Below are 21,633 nucleotides of genomic sequence, written 5' to 3' on the forward strand. Positions count from 1 at the left end.
TACTGTGTTAGTACAACCTCACTATACTGTGTTAGTACAACCTCACTATACTGTGTTAGTACAAACCCACTATACAACCCCAACTATACTGTGTTAGTACAACCCCACTATACTGTGTTACTATAACCCCACTAAACTGTGTTAGTACAACCCCACTATACTGTGTTAGTACAACCCCACTGTACTGTGTTAGTACAACCCCACTATACTGTGTTAGTACAACCTCACTATACTGTGTTAGTACAACCTCACTATACTGTGTTAGTACAACCTCACTATACTGTGTTAGTACAACCCCACTATACTGTGTTAGTACAACCTCACTATACTGTCCTGACAATGTTTGCAGCTGTCAATGCCCTTCCCTGACCAATTTTAATTTTCCTCCTCTCCATTCTCTATGAAAACAAAATGAATTGATCATCACAATGAAACCATACTGAATCTGACTGCTGAACGTACACTATGTTTGATTTGATTTTTGATTAATGTACCATTGTCCTTATTGGTTCTTTTTTTCCCCTCACAGGAGCCAATGAATGAACAAAACTTTGACACTTATGTGAGTACTTTGACAGACATGTACACCCATCAGGACCAATACCAGAGTCCAGAAAACAAGGAACTATTGGAGAACATCAAACAAGCGGTGCAAGGCATCCAAGTGTAGTAGCCTATCTTCTGGCCAAAAGGCCCAGTCTGAGGCCAAATCAAATGATGTTAAAGCAACAAATAAAAGTCAAAAGAGAATGGATTATGATTGTTGCTGCTGTAATTTACCGTAGTATTTATTTTCTTCATTATGCTGTAATGCTCTGAGCTCCATTGTAATGGGTTTTCTGCCTTGCTTTAAAAATAGTTCCCAATGGCAAAAGTTTCAAAGAACATTCACGTTTTGTACATTTTCATATGACCTAATATAATGTGATGTACTGTTTATAGCTGCTAATGTATGCACATTTTAGTGTATATGTATTTATTAATTGTAAGCTTGTATCATTCATTATTTTAACGATATTGATAAAAAGGACAAAACTGAGTGCCACGGGTAGTGGGCCAGATGAGGGCAATGTGAGGACCAATCAGAACTCAGTGCCACGGGTGGGGAGCCAGATGAGGGCAATGTGAGGACCAATCAGAACTGAGTGCCACGGGTAGGCAGCCAGATGAGGGCAATGTGAGGACCAATCAGAACTGAGTGCCACGGGTGGGGAGCCAGATGAGGACAATGTGAGGACCAATCATTTTTAGATAAGCTTTTCTCTAAGTATGTCATAGAAAACAAAAATGACCTTTGGTGTGAAGATTGTTTAATGGATGTAAATGTATTGATTTTTGTAACAATGTTTGAAAAACTCTTTGTCTTCAGTGGTCTGTGTGAACACTAATAATAATGTCTGTGTTTAAATCAAGTTTAAGAAGAAACCATGTATAAATATGACACATTTGAAACATCATGACACGGAACTGCTAACTGGTCCAACTCCCATAACCTAGAATGACTATAGTTCATTTACTGAGAAATAAAACGTCTTAGTAATCTGCGTTGTTAAAAACACACAGTTAGATGTCCAACTCCCATAACCTAGAATGACTATACTTAATTTACTTAGAAATAAAACGTCTTAGTAATCTGTGTTGTTTAAAACACACAGTTAGATGTCTAACTCCCATAACCTAGAATGACTATACCTCATTTAGTTGGAAATAAAACGTTTTAGTAATCTGTGTTGTTAAAAACACACAGATAGATGTCCAACTCCCATAACCTAGTAAGACTATACTTAATTTAGTTAGAAATAAAACGTCTTAGTAATCTGTGTTGTTAAAAACACACAGCGAGATGTCCAACTCCCATAACCTAAAATGACTATACTTCATTTACTTAGAAATAAAACGTCTTAGTAATCTGTGTTGTTAAAAACACAGAGCGAGATGTCCAACGACCAATGGCTATGGAAAATATAAAGGAGACAATCTAGCATTACTAATTTATTTGAATTCTATTGAATACTTAGTAGGACCACTTATCAGCAATATTGGTATAACAATGATTACATCACTTGTTTAGATATGGGATGCAATCGATATAGAAAAAGTTTGGGTATATGCAATTTCTTATAAATGAAATTATAGCTGATAAAACTCTTTTTACTAACAATGTAAATGTATTAAGTTTTGTATAAATCTTTTAATACAATCATGTTTTAGAAATTCAACATGGAGAGATCAGTTCCAAAACGAAGGATGGATGAGTTAATGAGTTTCGTTCTTTTCATGTTACATTTTGCACAGGGACACCTTTGTTTCCATGTTTTGATTGAAACTTAAAGAGGTACTTGAAAGCTCAAATTGATGGTCAGAGGTTTTGTAGGAAAGTTATCTTTACAACGGCTGATTGATGCGCTCGACTTACAGGGTCAACGTCCTTCATTAATCATAGTATATTATTGCACTTGTTCAGTTGAAATGTCTTTGCGATCATGCATCTATGTGTCTGAGCCACAACACATTAACATGAGATAAAGACTGCTCTTTGATTCAGTCCTAAAAGTGGATATATTGGTAAAAAAACATGTTATTGATATCCATTATAACAGCAAAGAATGCTAACCAACAACAGTGACATTGGTAATAGTGGTCCATGATTGTTTCTATGATTGATGACAATTTCATGAGTAAATTGCAATCACTTTCTAGGAGACACCCTTAATACATGTATTCATAGTACTTAAAGGCCCAATGCAGTCAAAAACATGATTTTCCTGTGTTTCATATATATTTCCGCACAATGAGTTTGGAATAATACTGTGAAATTGTGAAAATTATGATAATGCCCTTTTCGTGTAAGAGCTGTTTTAAAAGACTGCCTGAAATTTCTGCCTGTTTTGGTGGGATGGGAGTTTTGGCTGTAAATTAGTTAAAAGACTAATAAGAAAGCGAGTTCCAAATCTCTCTGCCAATAACAGCTAGTTTTCAGTTTTCCCTTCCCCACTCAGACCACTCCCAGACAGTCCAAGAAAAATGATTGCTTGAGAAATTGCTCTTTGCTGAGAAGCTATTTTTGTTTATTTTTGACCATTTTAATTGAAAACAATCACAGTAACCTACTTGTTTCCCAGAAAGGATTTGATATTGAGATAAAAACAGCTGAACTGGACCTTTAAAAACACCATTATAATGCAATGTAAGTGTCAATGTCAGCCCCCTATAATGCCGTTATCTTTTAAACATCAGCCAACTGCAGTAATCTACCCTTACATAGTATGTACTTATTACTAATTCAATTTCCTCTACACATTGGCATAACCATGTGACTTGCACTTGCTGAAGATGACTCTACTAATGGATTATAAATGTGTTCTTAATACAGTTTATCCTGCATGCACTTCATGCGAGTATGAATATGGGTAAATAGAGAGAATGATTCACGTAAGACATATGTGGAAGTAAGTTTGTGTGTGGAGTCAACGAGACAGAGCTCCGTGAGTCAAGTTCACTTCAGACAACCCTTTTTGATAGTCAACCTGAGGGTGCTATTGTCATTGACCTGATCTCACAGGTGGAATGTGGACTTCTACTAGACTAGAGGTCCACATTCCATATGACTCCTCATGTCCGTGTCTAAAGCTTTGTGTCAGCAGCTTATTGCCAATATAGCAAAGCTTTAGACAGATCGACAGCTTCTACTATTTTTCTTTAGTCAATTATTCTTACTGATACAAAGGAAATGGGAATTTTAAGCACAAATCTGCTGCTCACCAACAGTCAGTTCATATTGTAATATCAAATGTTAAAGTTTATCTGTAATTATTTACATACAGAACACTAACATGTCACATGCTAGAATGCAGAATAATTTTCGTATGAATATTTGGGAATTCGTGAATTTATTAAACTGCTACAATTATAATTTATTTTGAGTAATGCTTTGATGAAAATGATTTTATACTAAATGTATTTCCTTCTCTCCTTTCCCCTGTCCCCTCTTGCAAACTTTCCAACTTCATTTTGGTACTACATGGCATGATTTTTGTTGATCTATAATTTTTGTTGTATATGTTTAAAATCACAAGTTGCTATGATATTTCATTTGAAATTGTGACGTTTGTACGATTTTTATCATGCTGGTGTTAACATCTCTTACTCTGAATAAAACGTGTGTTGCAACACTAACTTGTACTGTTTCCGAAAATGATTGCCTTAAACATTTTTGAAGAAGAGTATGAGAAGAGAAATAGCCTCGTCAGAGAGCATTGGTGCAGAGTCACTTACCTGACTTGATCAGAGCAGCTGCAAGTTATGTGAAGCTAGCCACAAAAAGGATTAGCCACAATAGTGGAATTTACGGTTTGCCTTTAAAATAAACTTCTCTCAATGAAAGTCAAGCAAATAATAGAAATTGTGGAATCATGCCATAATGGAATAGATGATGCTAAACGAGGTTGGAATGTTCTTATATAAATTCAACAAAAGACAATCATGTGTTCATTTGACAAAAATCTGTTGAAACCACATTGGATGTATCAGACTTTAGAATAGCATTAGGGGCATACTTATTTCACTGTACAGAATCATCTATGGATTGTGGATCAATGACATGTGGTATCAGTCGACTGACTTCGTGACCCCCAGAGAACATTAGCCGTAGCTCTTATTGCAGGACTCTGAAACCACTGTGAATTGAGCCACATTTATTGTACCAGTCAACCTATTATGTGTATTTCATTGATCCCCAATCATTAGGTAAAGCTGCACAGTGCAATATGAATGTCAATGCACACAATAGGCTGACTGGGGAGGTGATTTCCCACAGTCAATGTCCCGCAATAAGAGCCAATATTTGCTAAACACTTCACAGTTGTGTTCTCTGGGTGTAAACACGTAGACTGATACCCCACTTCATTGCTCCACATTCCAACACTCCATTCATGTTTAACATTACCTCGTCTGAAAATTGCATGATTCCACCAATTGTAACTTTATGCGTTACTTTCAAAAATGGATTTTTATTTTGAATGCGAACAGCAAATTCCACTATTGTGGCAAGCTTCACAAGACATAACCGGGTCCGGTCAAGACATAGTAGCCAGATGAAGCTAGCTGGCTGCTTATAAATGTAGTTTGGGGCAACAGGGTTAAGTAGTTGGCTAGTTATTTCAATAGGAGAACAACAACAAGTGGCCTAGTGAATACTTACTCACATAGATTCCTAAATCATTGCTAAGAATATTGAACATGACTGTTCATTGTTTTCAGGCTAGTTGCATTGGTGCTAGCTAGACACCCCAGAATTTGAAAATAACATCTGTATCAAAGATATTTGCAAAAAAATGTATCCTTCCCGTTTGATCCTGATCTAATTTCAAACGCTCAAACAGATGTTTTCCCATTCGGTCGAACAAATGATGCCTTATTACCAACGCAGGATTGTCCAGTTTTGACAGTGATCGTAATGGTGGCGCTTAGCTTGCACGTGCAAATTCAGCACACACAACATTCTATAATATAATTGTGTTATTTGACGTGTCAAATTAAAAGCTTATTTGAGCGTCGAATAGACAATTTGACGTGCATCTTTTTTTTGATACGCCGCAAATATCTAAACGGCGTGGGCTCCCGGGTGGCGCAGTGGTCGAAATAGACACTGCATCTCAGTGCAAGAGGCGTCACTACAGTCCCTGGTTCGATTCGAAGCTGTATCACATCCGGAGGTGATTGGGAGTCCCATAGGGTGGCGTACAATTGGCCCAGCGTCGTTTGCGCGGGTGTGCACACAGCGCTTAGCCGGGGTAGGCAGTCATTGTGAATAAGAGTTTGTTCTTAACTGACTTGGTTAGTTAAATAAAGGTTACATTTTAATAAAACAATGTTATTGTAAAGGCACACAACTGTGAGAGAGAACACTATGGAACAAATGTCACGACCAACCATTCCCAAACCTTAGGACAGTGTAGCCTAGTAGCTATTGCACCTTGACACATGAGACAGGTCAGCAAATCAACAGCAACTTCAATCAAAATATCTGATAGACATTTTCAATTAGACATTTTCAATTCAGTCGTATCTCTCTATGACTCAGTCATTGTGGCACTAAAGACATGCATGTATCCACAGTTTCGCTCGTGCAAGGAGCAGGCGCTGGATTTGCAGGTGACTTTTTCCTGGAATCGGTGTTGCTGAGTTATCAGAGGGCTGCCCTGTCTTCGGTATTTGTTTTGGTTGTCAGCTGAAAGAAAGAAAGGTGTTGAATAAACTAAACTAAAGATACGTAGATGTATAACTTGTGAAGCTATGTTGAAAGGACAGTTCAAAGACTGAGAATGTTGCTGTAAAACAGCTAACGTTAACATTTCGCAATAGCTACATAGATAGCACAGTGGTAACTATCTGGCCCGCGGTGAAGTCCCCAGTTTACTGTCATGAGATCTAGTGAGCTAGCTAGCTTCTAACTGGATAACCAACTGCTAGTCAGCTAGCTAACTCATTTATAAGTATACGTATTTAGATACTTAGTTACCTATCTAGTGTATAGTGTTAGAAATTAGATATGTAGACGGGCGAGTCGGTCAAGGATCGATTCAGACAAGGTGGTAAATTGTATGACAAGCGACAGTTTATTCAGAGTGAAGATATCTAGAACAGCGTAAATACGGCTCCTCCGCTGGTTCGTACGGAACTGCAGGCAAAGAGACCGTTACAATCAGTACACCACTTATATATAGAACAGAAAGTAGGTTGATCCGGGAAGATCGGATCCTTGGATTGGCTCAGCTGGGGTGTAGTCTGTAGTCTTCCGCCATTGGCTCAGTTGTCTGTCCGTCATCGTAGAATCCTCTTCGGGCACACAATGTTCAGCTACAAAGGAGATTATGTGTGCGCGCTGCTTTTTGGCAATTAGTGTAATGCGGGAGCTATCCTGTAGGGGACCCCACAGGCTTTACTTTGAGTTGTAGCCCTGTATTAACAATAGATTGGTCACCTGCATAAGAAATAGCATTTCTCTACAATAGCGAACTAGTTTATGCGGCCCACTTGCTTTGGCCAACACCCTCTTTTTGGTGTTCTGGTATTTTGCATGGCAGAAATGTGCGCTGCTGTCTTCCTGGCCATGGATGAACAAGCTAGAGTGGAGGTAAGATAGATAACTAGCTGACTTTGGGAGGGTATTCCAAAAAATCCTCAAAGTTTAGGGCTACTTATTGCTTCTCTTTAATAATGACTTAATTGTATGGATGTGTCTAAAGCAAATGATCTATCCACATCTGCATAACCTTTGCTTGGCTCTCATTCACTTCCCCACAGAATAAAACTCCACTTGTCAATGAAAACTTGAAGAAATGTCTTAACACACAGGATGGTAAACCAGGGTTTTATTATACAACATGATTATCATAATCTGCTCATCCCATAATCAACATACTTTACAATTACTCATTATTTTCATGATGAGGTTGATCATATCCTTCCATTTGTACGACGCCTGGTGGCCAGCCTTATCATAGACTTCCTGCAGGTGTTCCACGTAGACTTCACGCTTGCTGTCTTCCAGCCAGAGATCAACTCAGTGAGTGTGTTACTCCCAGTGGATGGGGCTGGCCGGACATTTGGTCAAATAAAATACGTGCAAATGTCAGTGCTGCATTCACTGTGTGTGTGTGTGTGTGTTTTATTTTCAGCTAAATGGCCTGGACAGCTGTGAGCAGGTGTCTCGTGATCTGGGTATCACTGAGACCGATATGAATAGGACCACTCCTCTGCTGCTTGAGCTTGTCAAGAGAGGCAGACACAGGGAGAAGGCCTCCATCTTCTCAGCGGTAAAGACACACGTATACAGGGCTTAACATTTTACTTACATTTATTCATTCACATACATTAGCGTATTCCTTTGCTCTCCAAAGAGACTCTGACATTAGCAGTTGTCCAAACCCGAAGCCTTGCTGATTTGATTGTGCTCTTAAATGGCTATCCTTCACCTCCTGTTGTGTTTTTTTCCCCATCGGAATGGAGTGTCCAGCTTGTGGATATAATGGACCGCTTTCCTGCTGTGTTTCCCCTCTGCTTTCCTGCTGTGTTTCCCCTCTGCTTTCCTGCTCTGTTCCCCCTCTGCTTTCCTGCTCTGTTCCCCCTCTGCTTTCCTGCTCTGTTCCCCCTCTGCTTTCCTGCTCTGTTCCCCCTCTGCTTTCCTGCTCTGTTCTCCTTCTGCTTTCCTGCTCTGTTCCCCCTCTAATTTCCTGCTCTGTTCCCCCTCTGCTTTCCTGCTCTGTTCTCCTTCTGCTTTCCTGCTCTGTTCCCCCCCCTGCTTTCCTGCTCTGTTCCCCCTCTGATTTCCTGCTCTGTTCCCCCTCTGCTTTCCTGCTCTGTTCCCCCTCTGCTTTCCTGCTCTGTTCCCCCTCTGCTTTCCTGCTGTGTTTCCCCTCCGCTTTCCTGCTCTGTTCCCCCTCTGCTTTCCTGCCCTGTGTTTCCCCTCTGCTTTCCTGCTCTGTTCCCCCTCTGCTTTCCTGCTCTGTTCCCCCTCTCTGCTTTCCTGCTCTGTTCCCCCTCTGCTTTCCTGCTCTGTTCTCCTTCTGCTTTCCTGCTCTGTTCCCCCTCTGCTTTCCTGCTCTGTTCCCCCTCTGCTTTCCTGCTCTGTTCTCCTTCTGCTTTCCTGCTCTGTTCCCCCTCTGCTTTCCTGCTCTGTTCCCCCTCTGCTTTCCTGCTCTGTTCCCCCTCTGCTTTCCTGCTCTGTTCTCCTTCTGCTTTCCTGCTCTGTTCCCCCTCTAATTTCCTGCTCTGTTCCCCCTCTGCTTTCCTGCTCTGTTCTCCTTCTGCTTTCCTGCTCTGTTCCCCCCTGCTTTCCTGCTCTGTTCCCCCTCTGATTCCCTGCTCTGTTCCCCCTCTGCTTTCCTGCTCTGTTCTCCTTCTGCTTTCCTGCTCTGTTCTCCCTCTGCTTTCCTGCTCTGTTCCCCCTCTGCTTTCCTGCTCTGTTCCCCCTCTGCTTTCCTGCTCTGTTCCCCCTCTGCTTTCCTGCTCTGTTCCCCCTCTGCTTTCCTGCTCTGTTCCCCCTCTGCTTTCCTGCTCTGTTCCCCCTCTGCTTTCCTGCTCTGTTCCCCCTCTGCTTTCCTGCTCTGTTCCCCCTCTGCTTTCCTGCTCTGTTCCCCCTCTGCTTTCCTGCTCTGTTCCCCCTCTGCTTTCCTGCTCTGTTCCCCCTCTGGTTCTCCTCTGCTTTCCTGCTCTGTTCTCCCTCTGCTTTCCTGCTCTGTTCTCCCTCTGCTTTCGCTGCTCAAAATCAATGGGGGACCCCGTTTGGTAATTCGACCATGATACTAGATAGCTGGCTAGACTCATTTACCAATCTAAAAAATGTTACCTACCCTGGGTAATTGAGTGACTGACATAACAAGAGAAACTGCTGATGCACAACCAAATGTAGAAATTGTATTTTACTATTCTAACTTTAAACAGTAAGTTGAGACCCAGACTGGGTTCTTATTTGATCTACGGGCCACCAGTTGCCCGGCACTGGCCTACAACATGAACACACAGATGTTATCATTTATACAACAACATTTAAGCTGTTTGTCAATAGACCTGAGCTGCCTGGAAAGAAAATAAACTTAGTATATCTCATGGTTGTCATTGACTACCAAATGCAGATATAACTAACAAATGCTAATAGTATCTGGGTCATAAGAATGAATCGTGCTTGAAAGGTTGAGATGATTGAGAGACAATGGTTTTCCTGTTTATCAGCGAGTTTCTGACATAACAAGTTTGTCCTACTTTCTTCCAGTCATGTTTCATACTCTGCTCAAATGAGCAGAATGAGCTCACATGGCTAATCTAGCATGCTAATGCTTACTGAGAACTCTGTGGGCCACAAAGGTGCACATGAATAACTAGCATGTAACACCACCAAGGACAGTTTGAATCAGGTTATGTAGATATGAATCTCATGCTCACAAGTTGGTTTGTTTTCCCCAGGAGGCTGCCTTTAAAAAGCAACAAATTCCTTTGAAAACAACCTATGTGGCATCGATATGAGTCAAAAATGTATTAGTGTCAAAGTTGACTGCAAAGTGGAAATAGGATCATTTTGGTCATGAAGTCAGTCTCATCTAAAATGGACATTGGACATACGTGAGTCACAACGGGTAAATGAAGGTTGGGTTTTGATTTGACGATGCCCACTAACATGGGGGTGAACAGTTGTGGTGATTGCTCTCTATCCAATAGCATAGACAGTGAGACAGACCTGCCCATCAGTCAGACTTTATTTGCACAAGACAAGTCACACATTTTTTTAAATTGATAAACACCTTAGTTAAATGTGCAACTAAAACATTATTGGCAAAAATGTACACATGTATTACAGATTTCTTGAGTTATCTTAGTTATTCTTTGGATATTGAGGAAGTGAAATAGGCTACAGTGTCTCATGAGTGTCTCATCATAAAATGCTAATTCATTACTTAAAAATCATACAATGTGATTTTCTGGATTTTTGTTTTAGATTCCGTCTCTCACAGTTGAAGTGTACCTATGATAAAAATTACAGACCTCTACATGCTTTGTAAGTAGAAAACACTGCCAATTTAGCAGGTTATCAAATACTTGTTCTCCCCACTGTAGCTAATAGGTTAGTTCTCAACTGTCCTAATGGTTGATATACACTGCTCAAAAAAATAAAGGGAACACTAAAATAACACATCCTAGATCTGAATGAATGAAATATTCTTATGAAATACTTTTTTCTTTACATAGTTGAATGTGCTGAAAACAAAATCACACACAAATGATCAATGGAAATGAAATGTATCAACCCATGGAGGTCTGGATTTGGAGTCACACTCAAAATTAAAGTGGAAAACCACACTACAGGCTGATCCAACTTTGATGTAATGTCCTTAAAACAAGTCAAAATGAGGCTCAGTAGTGTGTGTGGCCTCCACGTGCCTGTATGACCTCCCTACAACGCCTGAGCATGCTCCAGATGAGGTGGCGGATGGTCTCCTGAGGGATCTCCTCCCAGACCTGGACTAAAGCATCCGCCAACTCCTGGACAGTCTGTGGTGCAACGTGGCGTTGGTGAATGGAGCGAGACATGATTTCCCAGATGTGCTCAATTGGATTCAGGTCTGGGGAACGGGCGGGCCAGTCCATAGCACCAATGCCTTCCTCTTGCAGGAACTGCTGACACACTCCAGCCACATGAGGTCGAGCATTGTCTTGCATTAAGAGGAACCCAGGGCCAACCGCACCAGCATATGACCTCACAAGGGGTCTGAGGATCTCATCTCGGTACCTAATGGCAGTCAGGCTACCTCTGGCGAGCACATGGAGGGCTATGCGGCCCCCCAAAGAAATGCCACGCCACACCATGACTGACCCACCGCCAAACCAGTCATGCTGGAGGATGTTGCAGGCAGCAGAACGTTCTCCACGGCATCTCCAGACTCTGTCACGTCTGTCACATGTGCTCAGTGTGAACCTGCTTTCATCTGTGAAGAGCACAGGGCGCCAGTGGCGAATTCGCCATATCTTGGTGTTCTCTGGCAAATGCTAAACATCCTGCATGGTGTTGGGCTGTAAGCACAACCCCCACCAGTGGACATCGGGCCCTCATACTACCCTCGTGGAGTCTGTTTCTGACCGTTTGAGCAGACACTTGCACATTTGTGGCCTGCTGGAGGTCATTTTGCAGGGTTTTGGCAGTGCTCCTCCTGCTCCTCCTTGCACAAAGGCCGGAGGTAGCGGTCCTGCTGCTGGTTTGTTGCCCTCCTACGGCCTCCTCCACGTCTCTTGATGTACTGGCCTGTCTCCTGGTAGCGCCTCCATGCTCTGGACACTACGCTGACAGACACAGCAAACCTTCTTGCCACAGCTCGCATTGATGTGCCATCCTGGATGAGCTGCACTACCTGAGCCACTTGTGTGGGTTGTAGACTCTGTCTCATGCTACCACTAGAGTGAAAGCACCACCAGCATTCAAAAGTGACCAAAACATCAGCCAGGAAGCATAGGAACTGAGAAGTGGTCTGTGGTCACCACCTGCAGAACCACTCCTTTATTGGGGGTGTCTTGCTAATTGCCTATAATTTCCACCTGTTGTCTATTCCATTTGCACAACAGCATGTGAAATTTATTGTCAATCAGTGTTGCTTCCTAAGTGGACAGTTTGATTTCACAGAAGTGTGATTGACTTGGAGTTACATTGTGTTGTTTAAGTGTTCCCTTTATTTGTTTGAGCAGTGTAGTATGTAAGACTAACATAGCTACTGGGTTAGTTCTCACCCTGTCCTAATGGTTGATATTGAAGGTATGACTAACATAGCTACTGGGTTAGTTCCCCACCTTGTCCTAATGGTTGATATTGAAGGTATGACTAACATAGCTACTGGGTTAGTTCCCCACCCTGTCCTAATGGTTGATATAGTAGGTAAGACTAACATAGCTACTGGGTTAGTTCCTAATGGTTGATAAAGTAGGTAAGACTAACATAGCTACTGGGTTAGTTCCTAATGGTTGATAAAGTAGGTAAGACTAACATAGCTACTGGGTTAGTTCCTAACTGTCCTAATGGTTGATATAGTAGGTAAGACTAACATAGCTACTGGGTTAGTTCCTAACTGTCCTAATGGTTGATATAGTAGGTAAGACTAACATAGCTACTGGGTTAGTTCCTAATGGTTGATAAAGTAGGTAAGACTAACATAGCTACTGGGTTAGTTCCTAATGGTTGATAAAGTAGGTAAGACTAACATAGCTACTGGGTTAGTTCCTAATGGTTGATATAGTAGGTAAGACTAACATAGCTACTGGGTTAGTTCCTAACTGTCCTAATGGTTGATATAGTAGGTAAGACTAACATAGCTACTGGGTTAGTTCCTAACTGTCCTAATGGTTGATATAGCAGGTAAGACTAACATAGCTACTGGGTTAGTTCCTAACTGTCCTAATGGTTGATATAGTAGGTAAGACTAACATAGCTACTGGGTTAGTTCCTAACTGTCCTAATGGTTGATATAGTAGGTAAGACTAACATAGCTACTGGGTTAGTTCCTAACTGTCCTAATGGTTGATATAGTAGGTAAGACTAACATAGCTACTGGGTTAGTTCCTAACTGTCCTAATGGTTGATATAGTAGGTAAGACTAACATAGCTACTGGGTTAGTTCCTAACTGTCCTAATGGTTGATATAGTAGGTAAGACTAACATAGCTACTGGGTTAGTTCCTAACTGTCCTAATGGTTGATATAGTAGGTAAGACTAACATAGCTACTGGGTTAGTTCCTAACTGTCCTAATGGTTGATATAGTAGGTAAGACTAACATAGCTACTGGGTTAGTTCCTAACTGTCCTAATGGTTGATATAGTAGGTAAGACTAACATAGCTACTGGGTTAGTTCCTAACTGTCCTAATGGTTGATATAGTAGGTAAGACTAACATAGCTACTGGGTTAGTTCCTAACTGTCCTAATGGTTGATATAGTAGGTAAGACTAACATAGCTACTGGGTTAGTTCCTAATGGTTGATAAAGTAGGTAAGACTAACATAGCTACTGGGTTAGTTCCTAACTGTCCTAATGGTTGATATAGTAGGTAAGACTAACATAGCTACTGGGTTAGTTCCTAACTGTCCTAATGGTTGATATAGTAGGTAAGACTAACATAGCTACTGGGTTAGTTCCTAACTGTCCTAATGGTTGATATAGTAGGTAAGACTAACATAGCTACTGGGTTAGTTGTCAACATTTCCTTGCAAATATTTCCATGCCACAACTAACTCTTCCTGTGGCTTCAAGTCTTCTTACCATTTGCAAATAAATGCGATCTAACCCACTCAAATAAACAGAAGCAACTTTAAACGTCTAATTTTATGTTATTTTTGTTGTCTTGTTCCTTATGGTACCACACAGGGCGAGGAGGCCAGCCACAGTGACACCAGTCTGAACTTCGTCTCTCTAAAGGGTAAAGGTCAGGGTCACGTGGTGTCGAGGCACAGCGAGGCATCTGGGGACAACGGCAACGCCCCTGTGGCGAGCCTAAAGAAGGGTCTCGAGGGTGGAGGAGAACCCAGACGAGGCGACTCGTTCTTTGACGACCCTCTGCCTAAACCACAGAACCTACGGCTGGTGAGGATGCTTTGACCACTGGGAAGTTGGCGACCACAGGCTTTGTTTCTAGGTCCCTTACATTAAAGAGATGGAAAATGTAGACCCATGTGATACTCTATTGAACAGGTGTGCTGCTCCATGATCAATCACATAAGTAATGTGTTAGTGATAAATGTAAAACATGCATGTCATTAATATGTATAAAATGTTAAAATGTATCATGACAAATCTTGGAAGCGTATATCTAAGAATCTTAAAATGCAGGGTTGTTAAACAACTCTGAGGGGTTAGGTCTGTTTGGAAAAAGTGGTGCTGCAGGATATTTTTGTGACAAATTATTGTAGCCATCCTGCCGTAATTTGTGTAGAGCAGTGCGGCTCTGCCCACTGAATGTTCTCTCTTCTGTCATGCTGCGTATGGAAGTAGTAGTGTCCCCCTGACTAAGAGTAATTCAGGGGCCAGTCTGTAAAAAGAAAAACAGTCAGAAAGAGTAAGTATGTCTTCACTGTAAACTCAATGAGGTGGGCTCATTACAGTGACTCGTAGTTGGAAATGCAGGGCTGTGATCATTAGGTAGCACCGTAATAAAGAATTTTGCAACTTTCAGTCAGTTTTCTTCCGTTTTGGTGCCTGATTAACACAACTCTGTTCTATCTATAGTAGGTCATCTGAAATATACAGTTGAAGTTGGAAATGTACATACCTTAGCCAAATACATTTAAACTCAGTTTTTCACAATTCCTGACATTGTAATCCTAGTGAAAATTCCCTGTTTTAGGTCAGTTAGGATCACCACTTTATTTTAAGAATGTGAAATGTCAGAATGATAGTAGAGTGATTTATTTCAGCTTTTATTTCTTTCATCACATTCCCAGTGGGTCAGAAGCTTACATACACTTTATTAGTATTTGGTAGCGTTGCCTTTAAATTGTTTAACTTGGGTCAAATGTTTCGTGTAGCCTTCCACAAGCTTCCAACAAGAAGTTGGGTGAATTATGGCCCATTCCTCATGTCAGAGCTGGTGTAACTGAGTCAGGTTTGTAGGCCTCCTTGCTCGCACACACTTTTTCAGTTCTGCCCACAAATTTGCTATAGGATTGATGTCAGGGCTTTGTGATGGCCACTCCAATACCTTGACTTTGTTGTTCTTAAGCCATTTTGCCACAACTTTGGAAGTATGCTTGGGGTCATTGTCCATTTGGAAGACCCATTTGCAACCAAGCTTTAACTTCCTGACTGATGTCTTGAGAAGTTGCTTCAATATATCCACATAATTTCCCTCCCTCATGATGCCATCTATTTTGTGAAGTGCACCAGTCCCTCCTGCAGCAAAGCACCCCCACAACATGATGCTGCCACCCCCGTGCTTCACTGTTGGGATGGTGTTCTTCGGTGTGCAAGCATCCCCCTTTTTCCTCCAAACATAACGATGGTCATTTTGGCCAAACAGTTCTATTTTTGTTTAATCAGACCAGAGGACATTTCTCCAAAAAGTACGATCTTTGTCCCTATGTGCAGTTGCAAACCGTAATCTGTCTTTTTTATGGCGGTTTTAGAGCAGTGGCTTTTTCCTTGCTGAGCGGCCTTTCAGGTTATGTCGATATAGGACTCGTTTTACTGTGGATATAGATATATAGATACTTTTCTACCTGTTTCCTCCAGCATCTTCACAGGGTTCTTTGCTGCTGTTCTGGGATTGATTTGCACTTTTCTCAGCAAAGTACGTTCATCTCTAGGAGACAGAACGTGTCTCCTTCCTGAGAGGTATGACGGCTGAGTGGTCCCATGGTGTTTATACTTGTGTACTATTGTTTGTACAGATGAATGTGGTACCTTCAGACGTTTGGAAATTGCTCTCAAGGATGAACCAGACTTCTGATTTCTTTTGATTTTCCCATGATGTCAAGCAAAGAAGCACAGAGTTTGAAGGTAAGACCTTGAAATACATCCACAGGTACACCTCCAATTGACTCAGATGTCAATTAGCCTATCAGAAGCTTCTAAAGCCAAGACATAATTTTCAGGAATTTTCCACACTGTTTAAAGGCACAGTCAACTTAGTGTATGTAAACTTCTGACCCAGTGGAATTGTGATACAGTGAATTATAAGTGAAATAATCTGTCAGTGTACAATTGTTGGAAAAATTACTTGTTTCTTGCACAAAGTAGATGTCCTAACCGACTTGCCAAAACTATAGTTTGTTCACAATAAATGTGTGGAGTGGTTGAAAAACAAGTTTTAATGACTCCAACCTAAGTATATGTAAACTTCCGACTTCAACTGTAAATCTATGTTAGGTTGGTGTTCTGTACTCTTGTTGAAAGTACAAAGGAGGTGTTTGTTAAGATGACTAAAGACCCTTAGAAACATGAACCTGTGTGACCTTGGCCTAAGTTGTGTGGCAGATGCTTTGCTTTAATACACAGGAGCACTGTGCTGTCTGGATCTGCTCTGTTGCACCATGTCCTTGTTCTTCCACTGTAGTTTCCTCTGTCTCCTCCCGTCTTCCTTTCTGTTTATCTGTGTGTCCCTTCCGTCTGTCCCGAAGCAGCTTCGTCCACTCTCTGAGGGAGGAGAGCCTCTCAGGGCGCTCCTTTACTCCAATGAGGAGCGGCACTGGCCTCAATGTGTGAGTGTGCATGGTGTTTGTGTATCATTAGCTAAGTTAGTTGTGCACCTCCGAGTGATGAGGTGTGAAAAATCACATCATTTGCCTCCTGCCTCAACTGTAATGAATGTTGTTTTGTAACGTTTGCTGTCAGCCTTGGAATCAAAAGTCTGTACTTTAACATTCAATATGGAGATTATGGACTTGTACTTTTCTGTTTGTTCTTGTTTTTTGTATGTATTTCTGTGTGTGTATTTCTGTGTGTGTTGTGCGAGTGTCCTTCCTTCACTGCACTCCTGTCTGTGGTCTCACTCACTCACTCACTCACTCACTCACTCACTCACTCACTCACTCTCTCTCACTCAGCCTGTATGCTCTGGGCAGTGACACAGAGGGTGATGGGGACCAGCTCTTTTCTGACTGATAATAAACTGAGTTGTTCAGAGAACAGATGAGCTGCATGCTCAAGGCATCCTCTTTCTCTCGGTGTGTGTGTGCGCACACCTTTATATCAACTACATGTCAGTGAATGTCTCCTCGACCTTAGTTAATGTGTGTTATTGTTGACTGTGTGTGTCCTCCAGACTGAGGCCTTGCCTCTTCAGTTCATCCCCCAGGAGAGCAGCAGATTTGGGGAGGGGAGTGGGCAGCAGCACCCTGGTCTCCCTTTTGGACCCGGCCAGCCAACGGAGTGCTGCAGGTGGGGGGTCCCACGCAGGAGAATCCCACCACAGAGACATCACGGGCAGCAGGAACAGTGAGAGAAGCATGTGTGTTTAAGGAAGATATACTGAGTGTACAAAGCATTAAGAACACCTTCCTAATATTGAATTGAACCCCCTTTTGCCCTCAGAACAGCCTTAATTCGTAGAGGCATGGACTCTACAAGTTGTCCAAAGCGTTCCACAGGGATGTTGGCCCATGTTGACTCCAATGCTTCCCACAGTTGTCAAATTGGCTGGATGTCCTTTGGGTAGAGGACCATTCTTGATACACACAGGAAACTGTAGAGCGTGAAAAACCCAGTGACATCAATAAGGGACCACAGCCTTCACCTGGATTCACCTGGTCAGTCTGTCATGGAAAGAGCAGGTGTTCATTATGTTTTATACACTCGGTGAATACTGGAATAGAGGATGCATCTCCAGCATCACTATGTGAATGGTAAATGCTTTCTGCAATTTTTTTCTGTCAAGCACTATTACACTTGATTGATGTGACTAGGTTTGTTAGGGTTTTAGTTGTGAAGTAATGAATTCTTTCAGGTACTTCACACTCCAAAGACAAAGGATTGAAAGACTGTAAAATGATGGACGATAAAACTGGATCTTCCGCGCAGGGTTCTAAATAAACAGAGTTTAAAAACGAGTGGACAATTAGGAAAAGCTCAAACTAAGTTTATTGACCCAATGGGTCAGACAGCTGAACAGACAAATACATGTTCCTTCCCAGCACAAGTATTTATACCCACTTCAGGCAGTCTCCTCCTTTTCTCTGAACATCACATGTTTATTGCTAGGCAGGAAGTTAGATTGTGGGTAATAAACTGTTCTTTCTTCCTTAATGTACCTGACCTGACCTCTGCCCCCATTCCTCACTAATCCACAGCTCTCCAATCTTATCAGTGACCACAACCATGTGATTGCCTTTCCTTTACTCAGTAACATTCCAAGTCCCTGGCTCATATCCAACCTTAATTGACCCCCACCATATGCATTCCTCCTATAGATAACATGAACTTCTTCTGCAGCACGTATTTAAAATTACAACCCAACAACTGAAACCAGACTGTGTCCCTTCTCCTTTCCATAGGATACCTAATGTCTAACAATACCATGTTCTGACTTCCCCTTTCTCCCTCAGTAACATGAACAGGGATATTCATATTTCAAGTTTAGAAGTCAGAACCCATCAGGGGTATGATGTTAACCCAGTTCCATCTCTATTTCTTTATTTTCTATGTTGTTTTGGTGGGTTACTGTAATACCTAATCTATATTACAGCAAATAATATGGCTCAACTCTGATGTACTGATAGAGGATAAACCAGTTTTCTTGAAGAGAATGTATAAGGAAGGTATCATGTTTATTAATGACATTGTAAACAACAACGGTAAAATTGTCACACGAGCAATCAATCAGGGTGTGTGGAGAACTCAATACAAAATTAGCACCAACCTATCGCAGCTCTGCCACAAAAATGGAAAGGGCATAACATGAGAGAAAAAGGAATAAACGGGTTTGTCTGCCTGCCACCAATTAAATGGCTTAAAATGACCAATAGAAATCGTAAATGGCTTAAAATGACCAATAGAATTTGCTACAAAAAGTGAACAGTCAGAGTGATGCAGATTTTGCCACGTTGAACCAGAATCAATAGAGCATCTCTTTTGGTACTGTCCATCACTGGATTGTTGTTGGAGTCCGGTCCAGGAATGGTTGTTATGCCATGATATCAGGGTGTGATTGGACCTGCAAACTGGATTGTTGTTGGAGTCCGGTCCAGGAATGGTTGTTATGCCATGATATCAGGGTGTGATTGGACCTGCAAACTGGATTGTTGTTGGAGTCCGGTCCAGGAATGGTTGTTATGCCATGATATCAGGGTGTGATTGGATCTGCAAATTGGATTGCTGGGGGAAATGTCCTTCTACTGTTGGGATTTTTTTAAATTTTAGGGCAATTTGGTCAGAAATGTTGCAGATGGGAAGGTTCAAGTCCCTAGTGAGACACCACGGTAAAATGGAGGGATGTATTGCAGGTGAAAATGGAGGAATTATGATTTACTGGGAAATATGGGTTTAACTGTGGCTGTATGAATTAATGAGTGTTGGAATAAATACATATGCATGCACAGTATAAATGTTTGAGGTCCTCCAATCAGGAGTGAGGGTGGGGATTTTGTGTCTATGCGTGTTTGGTTTCACACTGTGGGCGGGGGCTTTGCCCTGCCGGCATCTTGGGGCAAGTACACCCACTGACCAGAGCACCCACTGATGCGAGCAGCCATTCATATTGTCTTGGTATTGTTTTTATACTTAAAAAATACCTCTGTTTTAACAGATGATGACGTTGACTATGATGATGACTTTAAACAGGTAATGTAGGGCATTGTCCTGTATCTTCACTAGATCTTACTAGCTATTTGTAGATGGTATTCAGTGCTCATTCACTCATATGCCTTATCTGTACAATGAGAGAGATCATTGTCCTGTATCTTCACTAGATCTTACTAGCTATTTTTAGATGGTATTCAGTGCTCATTCACTCGCATGCCTTATCTGTACAATGAGAGAGATCAATCTAAAGGGTTTCCTGTGTGTCTGGTTCACCTCCACCAGCCATCCATCAGATATCTCTAAGAGTGAGGTGAGCATTGGAGGAGAGATCGAGGAGGTTTCCGTCGAGGGACCTGACAACAGCAATAAGGTACGTATGATAGTAAGGATAACAGGCATTCAACCCTACATATCTGTGTTCAGATGGTGAGCAGCAGTGGGTTCCTCTGGTAGTCTAGACTCAGAAACAGGAAGTGATTTACTGCTGTTTTGTTCAGTTTTAGTTCTATGTAGAGAAAAGGAAAGCTGCTTGAAGACGTCCACTTGCAAATGTCAGAGAGTAAGCAATCGGTGAATTAAAAATCCCGGTATACTGTGGGTATATGAATCTAAATGGAATCAACAGTTTATTCTCTTTGAGTACACTACATGACCAAAAGTATGTGGACACCTGCTTGTCCAATACCTCATTCCAAAATCATGGGCATTAATACGGAGTTGGTTCCCCCTTTGCTGCTATAGCAGCCTCCTCTAGTGGAAAGCCTCCCCAGAAGATGTTGGAACATTGCTGCGGGGACTTGCTTCCATTCAGTCACGAGCGTTAGTGAGGTTGGGCACTCATGTTGGGCAATTAGGCCTGGCTCGCAGTCGGTATTCCAATTCATCCCAAAGGTGTTTGATGGGGTTGAGGTCAGAGCTCTGCAGGACAGTCAAGTTCTTTGACACTGATCTCGACAAACCATTTCTGTGTGGACCTCGCTTTGTGCACGGGCAGGAAGGATCTTCCCCAAAGTTGGAAGCACAGAATCGTCTAGCATGTCATTGTATGCTGTAGCATTAAGATTTCCCTTCACTGGAACCAAGGGCCCTAACCTGAACCACGAAAAATAGCCCGATTATTACTCCTCCATCAAACTTTACAGTTGGCACTATGCATTCGGGCAGGTAGCGTTCTCCTGGCTTCTGTCAAACCTAGATTAGTCCGTCAGACTGCCAGATGGTGAAGCGGGATTCATCACTCCAGAGAACGCGTTTCCACAGCTCCAGAGTCCAATGGCGATGAGCTTTACACCACTCCAGCTGACGCTTGGCATTGCACATGGTGATCTTAGGCTTGTGTGCGGCTGCTCGGCCATGGAAACCCATTTCATTAAGCTCCCGATGAACAGTTCTTGTGCTGATGTTGCATCCATCCAGGCAGTTTTGAACTCTGTATTGAGTGTTGCAACGAGGACAGACCATTTTTACTCGCTTCAGCACTCGCCGGTCCTGTTTCTTGAGCTTGTGTGGCCTACCCCTTCACAATAACAGCACTAACAGTTGACCGGGGAAGCTCTAGCAGGGCAGAAATTTATTTGACGAGTTGACTTGTTGGAAAGGTGGCATCCTATAATGGTGCCATGTTGAAAGTCACTGAGCTTCAGTAAAGCCATTCTACTGTCAATGTTTGTCTATGGAGATTGCATGGCTGTGTGCTCAATTTCATACCTGTCAGCAACAGGTGTGCCTGAAATAGCAGAATCCTCTCATTTGAATGGGTGTCCACATTACAGTGCACTCTGAATGTTTTCAGACCCCTTCACTTTCCATATTTTGTTACATTATAGCCTTATTCTAAAAAATGACTAAATATTTTTTCCCCCATAATGA

General features: G+C 41.9%; 1 protein-coding gene across 7 annotated transcripts in view; it reads left to right on the forward strand.

The window, feature by feature from the left end:
* LOC112217993 (myelin transcription factor 1-like protein) overlaps window positions 1–3,025 on the forward strand; it is a 124,923-nt gene extending 121,898 nt beyond the window's left edge. For all 7 annotated transcript variants that reach the window (XM_042300947.1, XM_042300946.1, XM_042300950.1 and 4 more), the window contains one exon: window positions 530–3,025. In XM_042300947.1, the coding sequence (XP_042156881.1) occupies window positions 530–670 (141 nt within the window). In that variant the 3' untranslated portion in view covers window positions 671–3,025. The remainder of the gene's footprint in view (window positions 1–529) is intronic.
* The last annotated feature ends 18,608 nt before the right edge of the window (window positions 3,026–21,633 follow it).

This window comes from Oncorhynchus tshawytscha, linkage group LG18, assembly GCF_018296145.1.
Source record: "Oncorhynchus tshawytscha isolate Ot180627B linkage group LG18, Otsh_v2.0, whole genome shotgun sequence".
Lineage (NCBI taxonomy): Eukaryota > Metazoa > Chordata > Actinopteri > Salmoniformes > Salmonidae > Oncorhynchus > Oncorhynchus tshawytscha.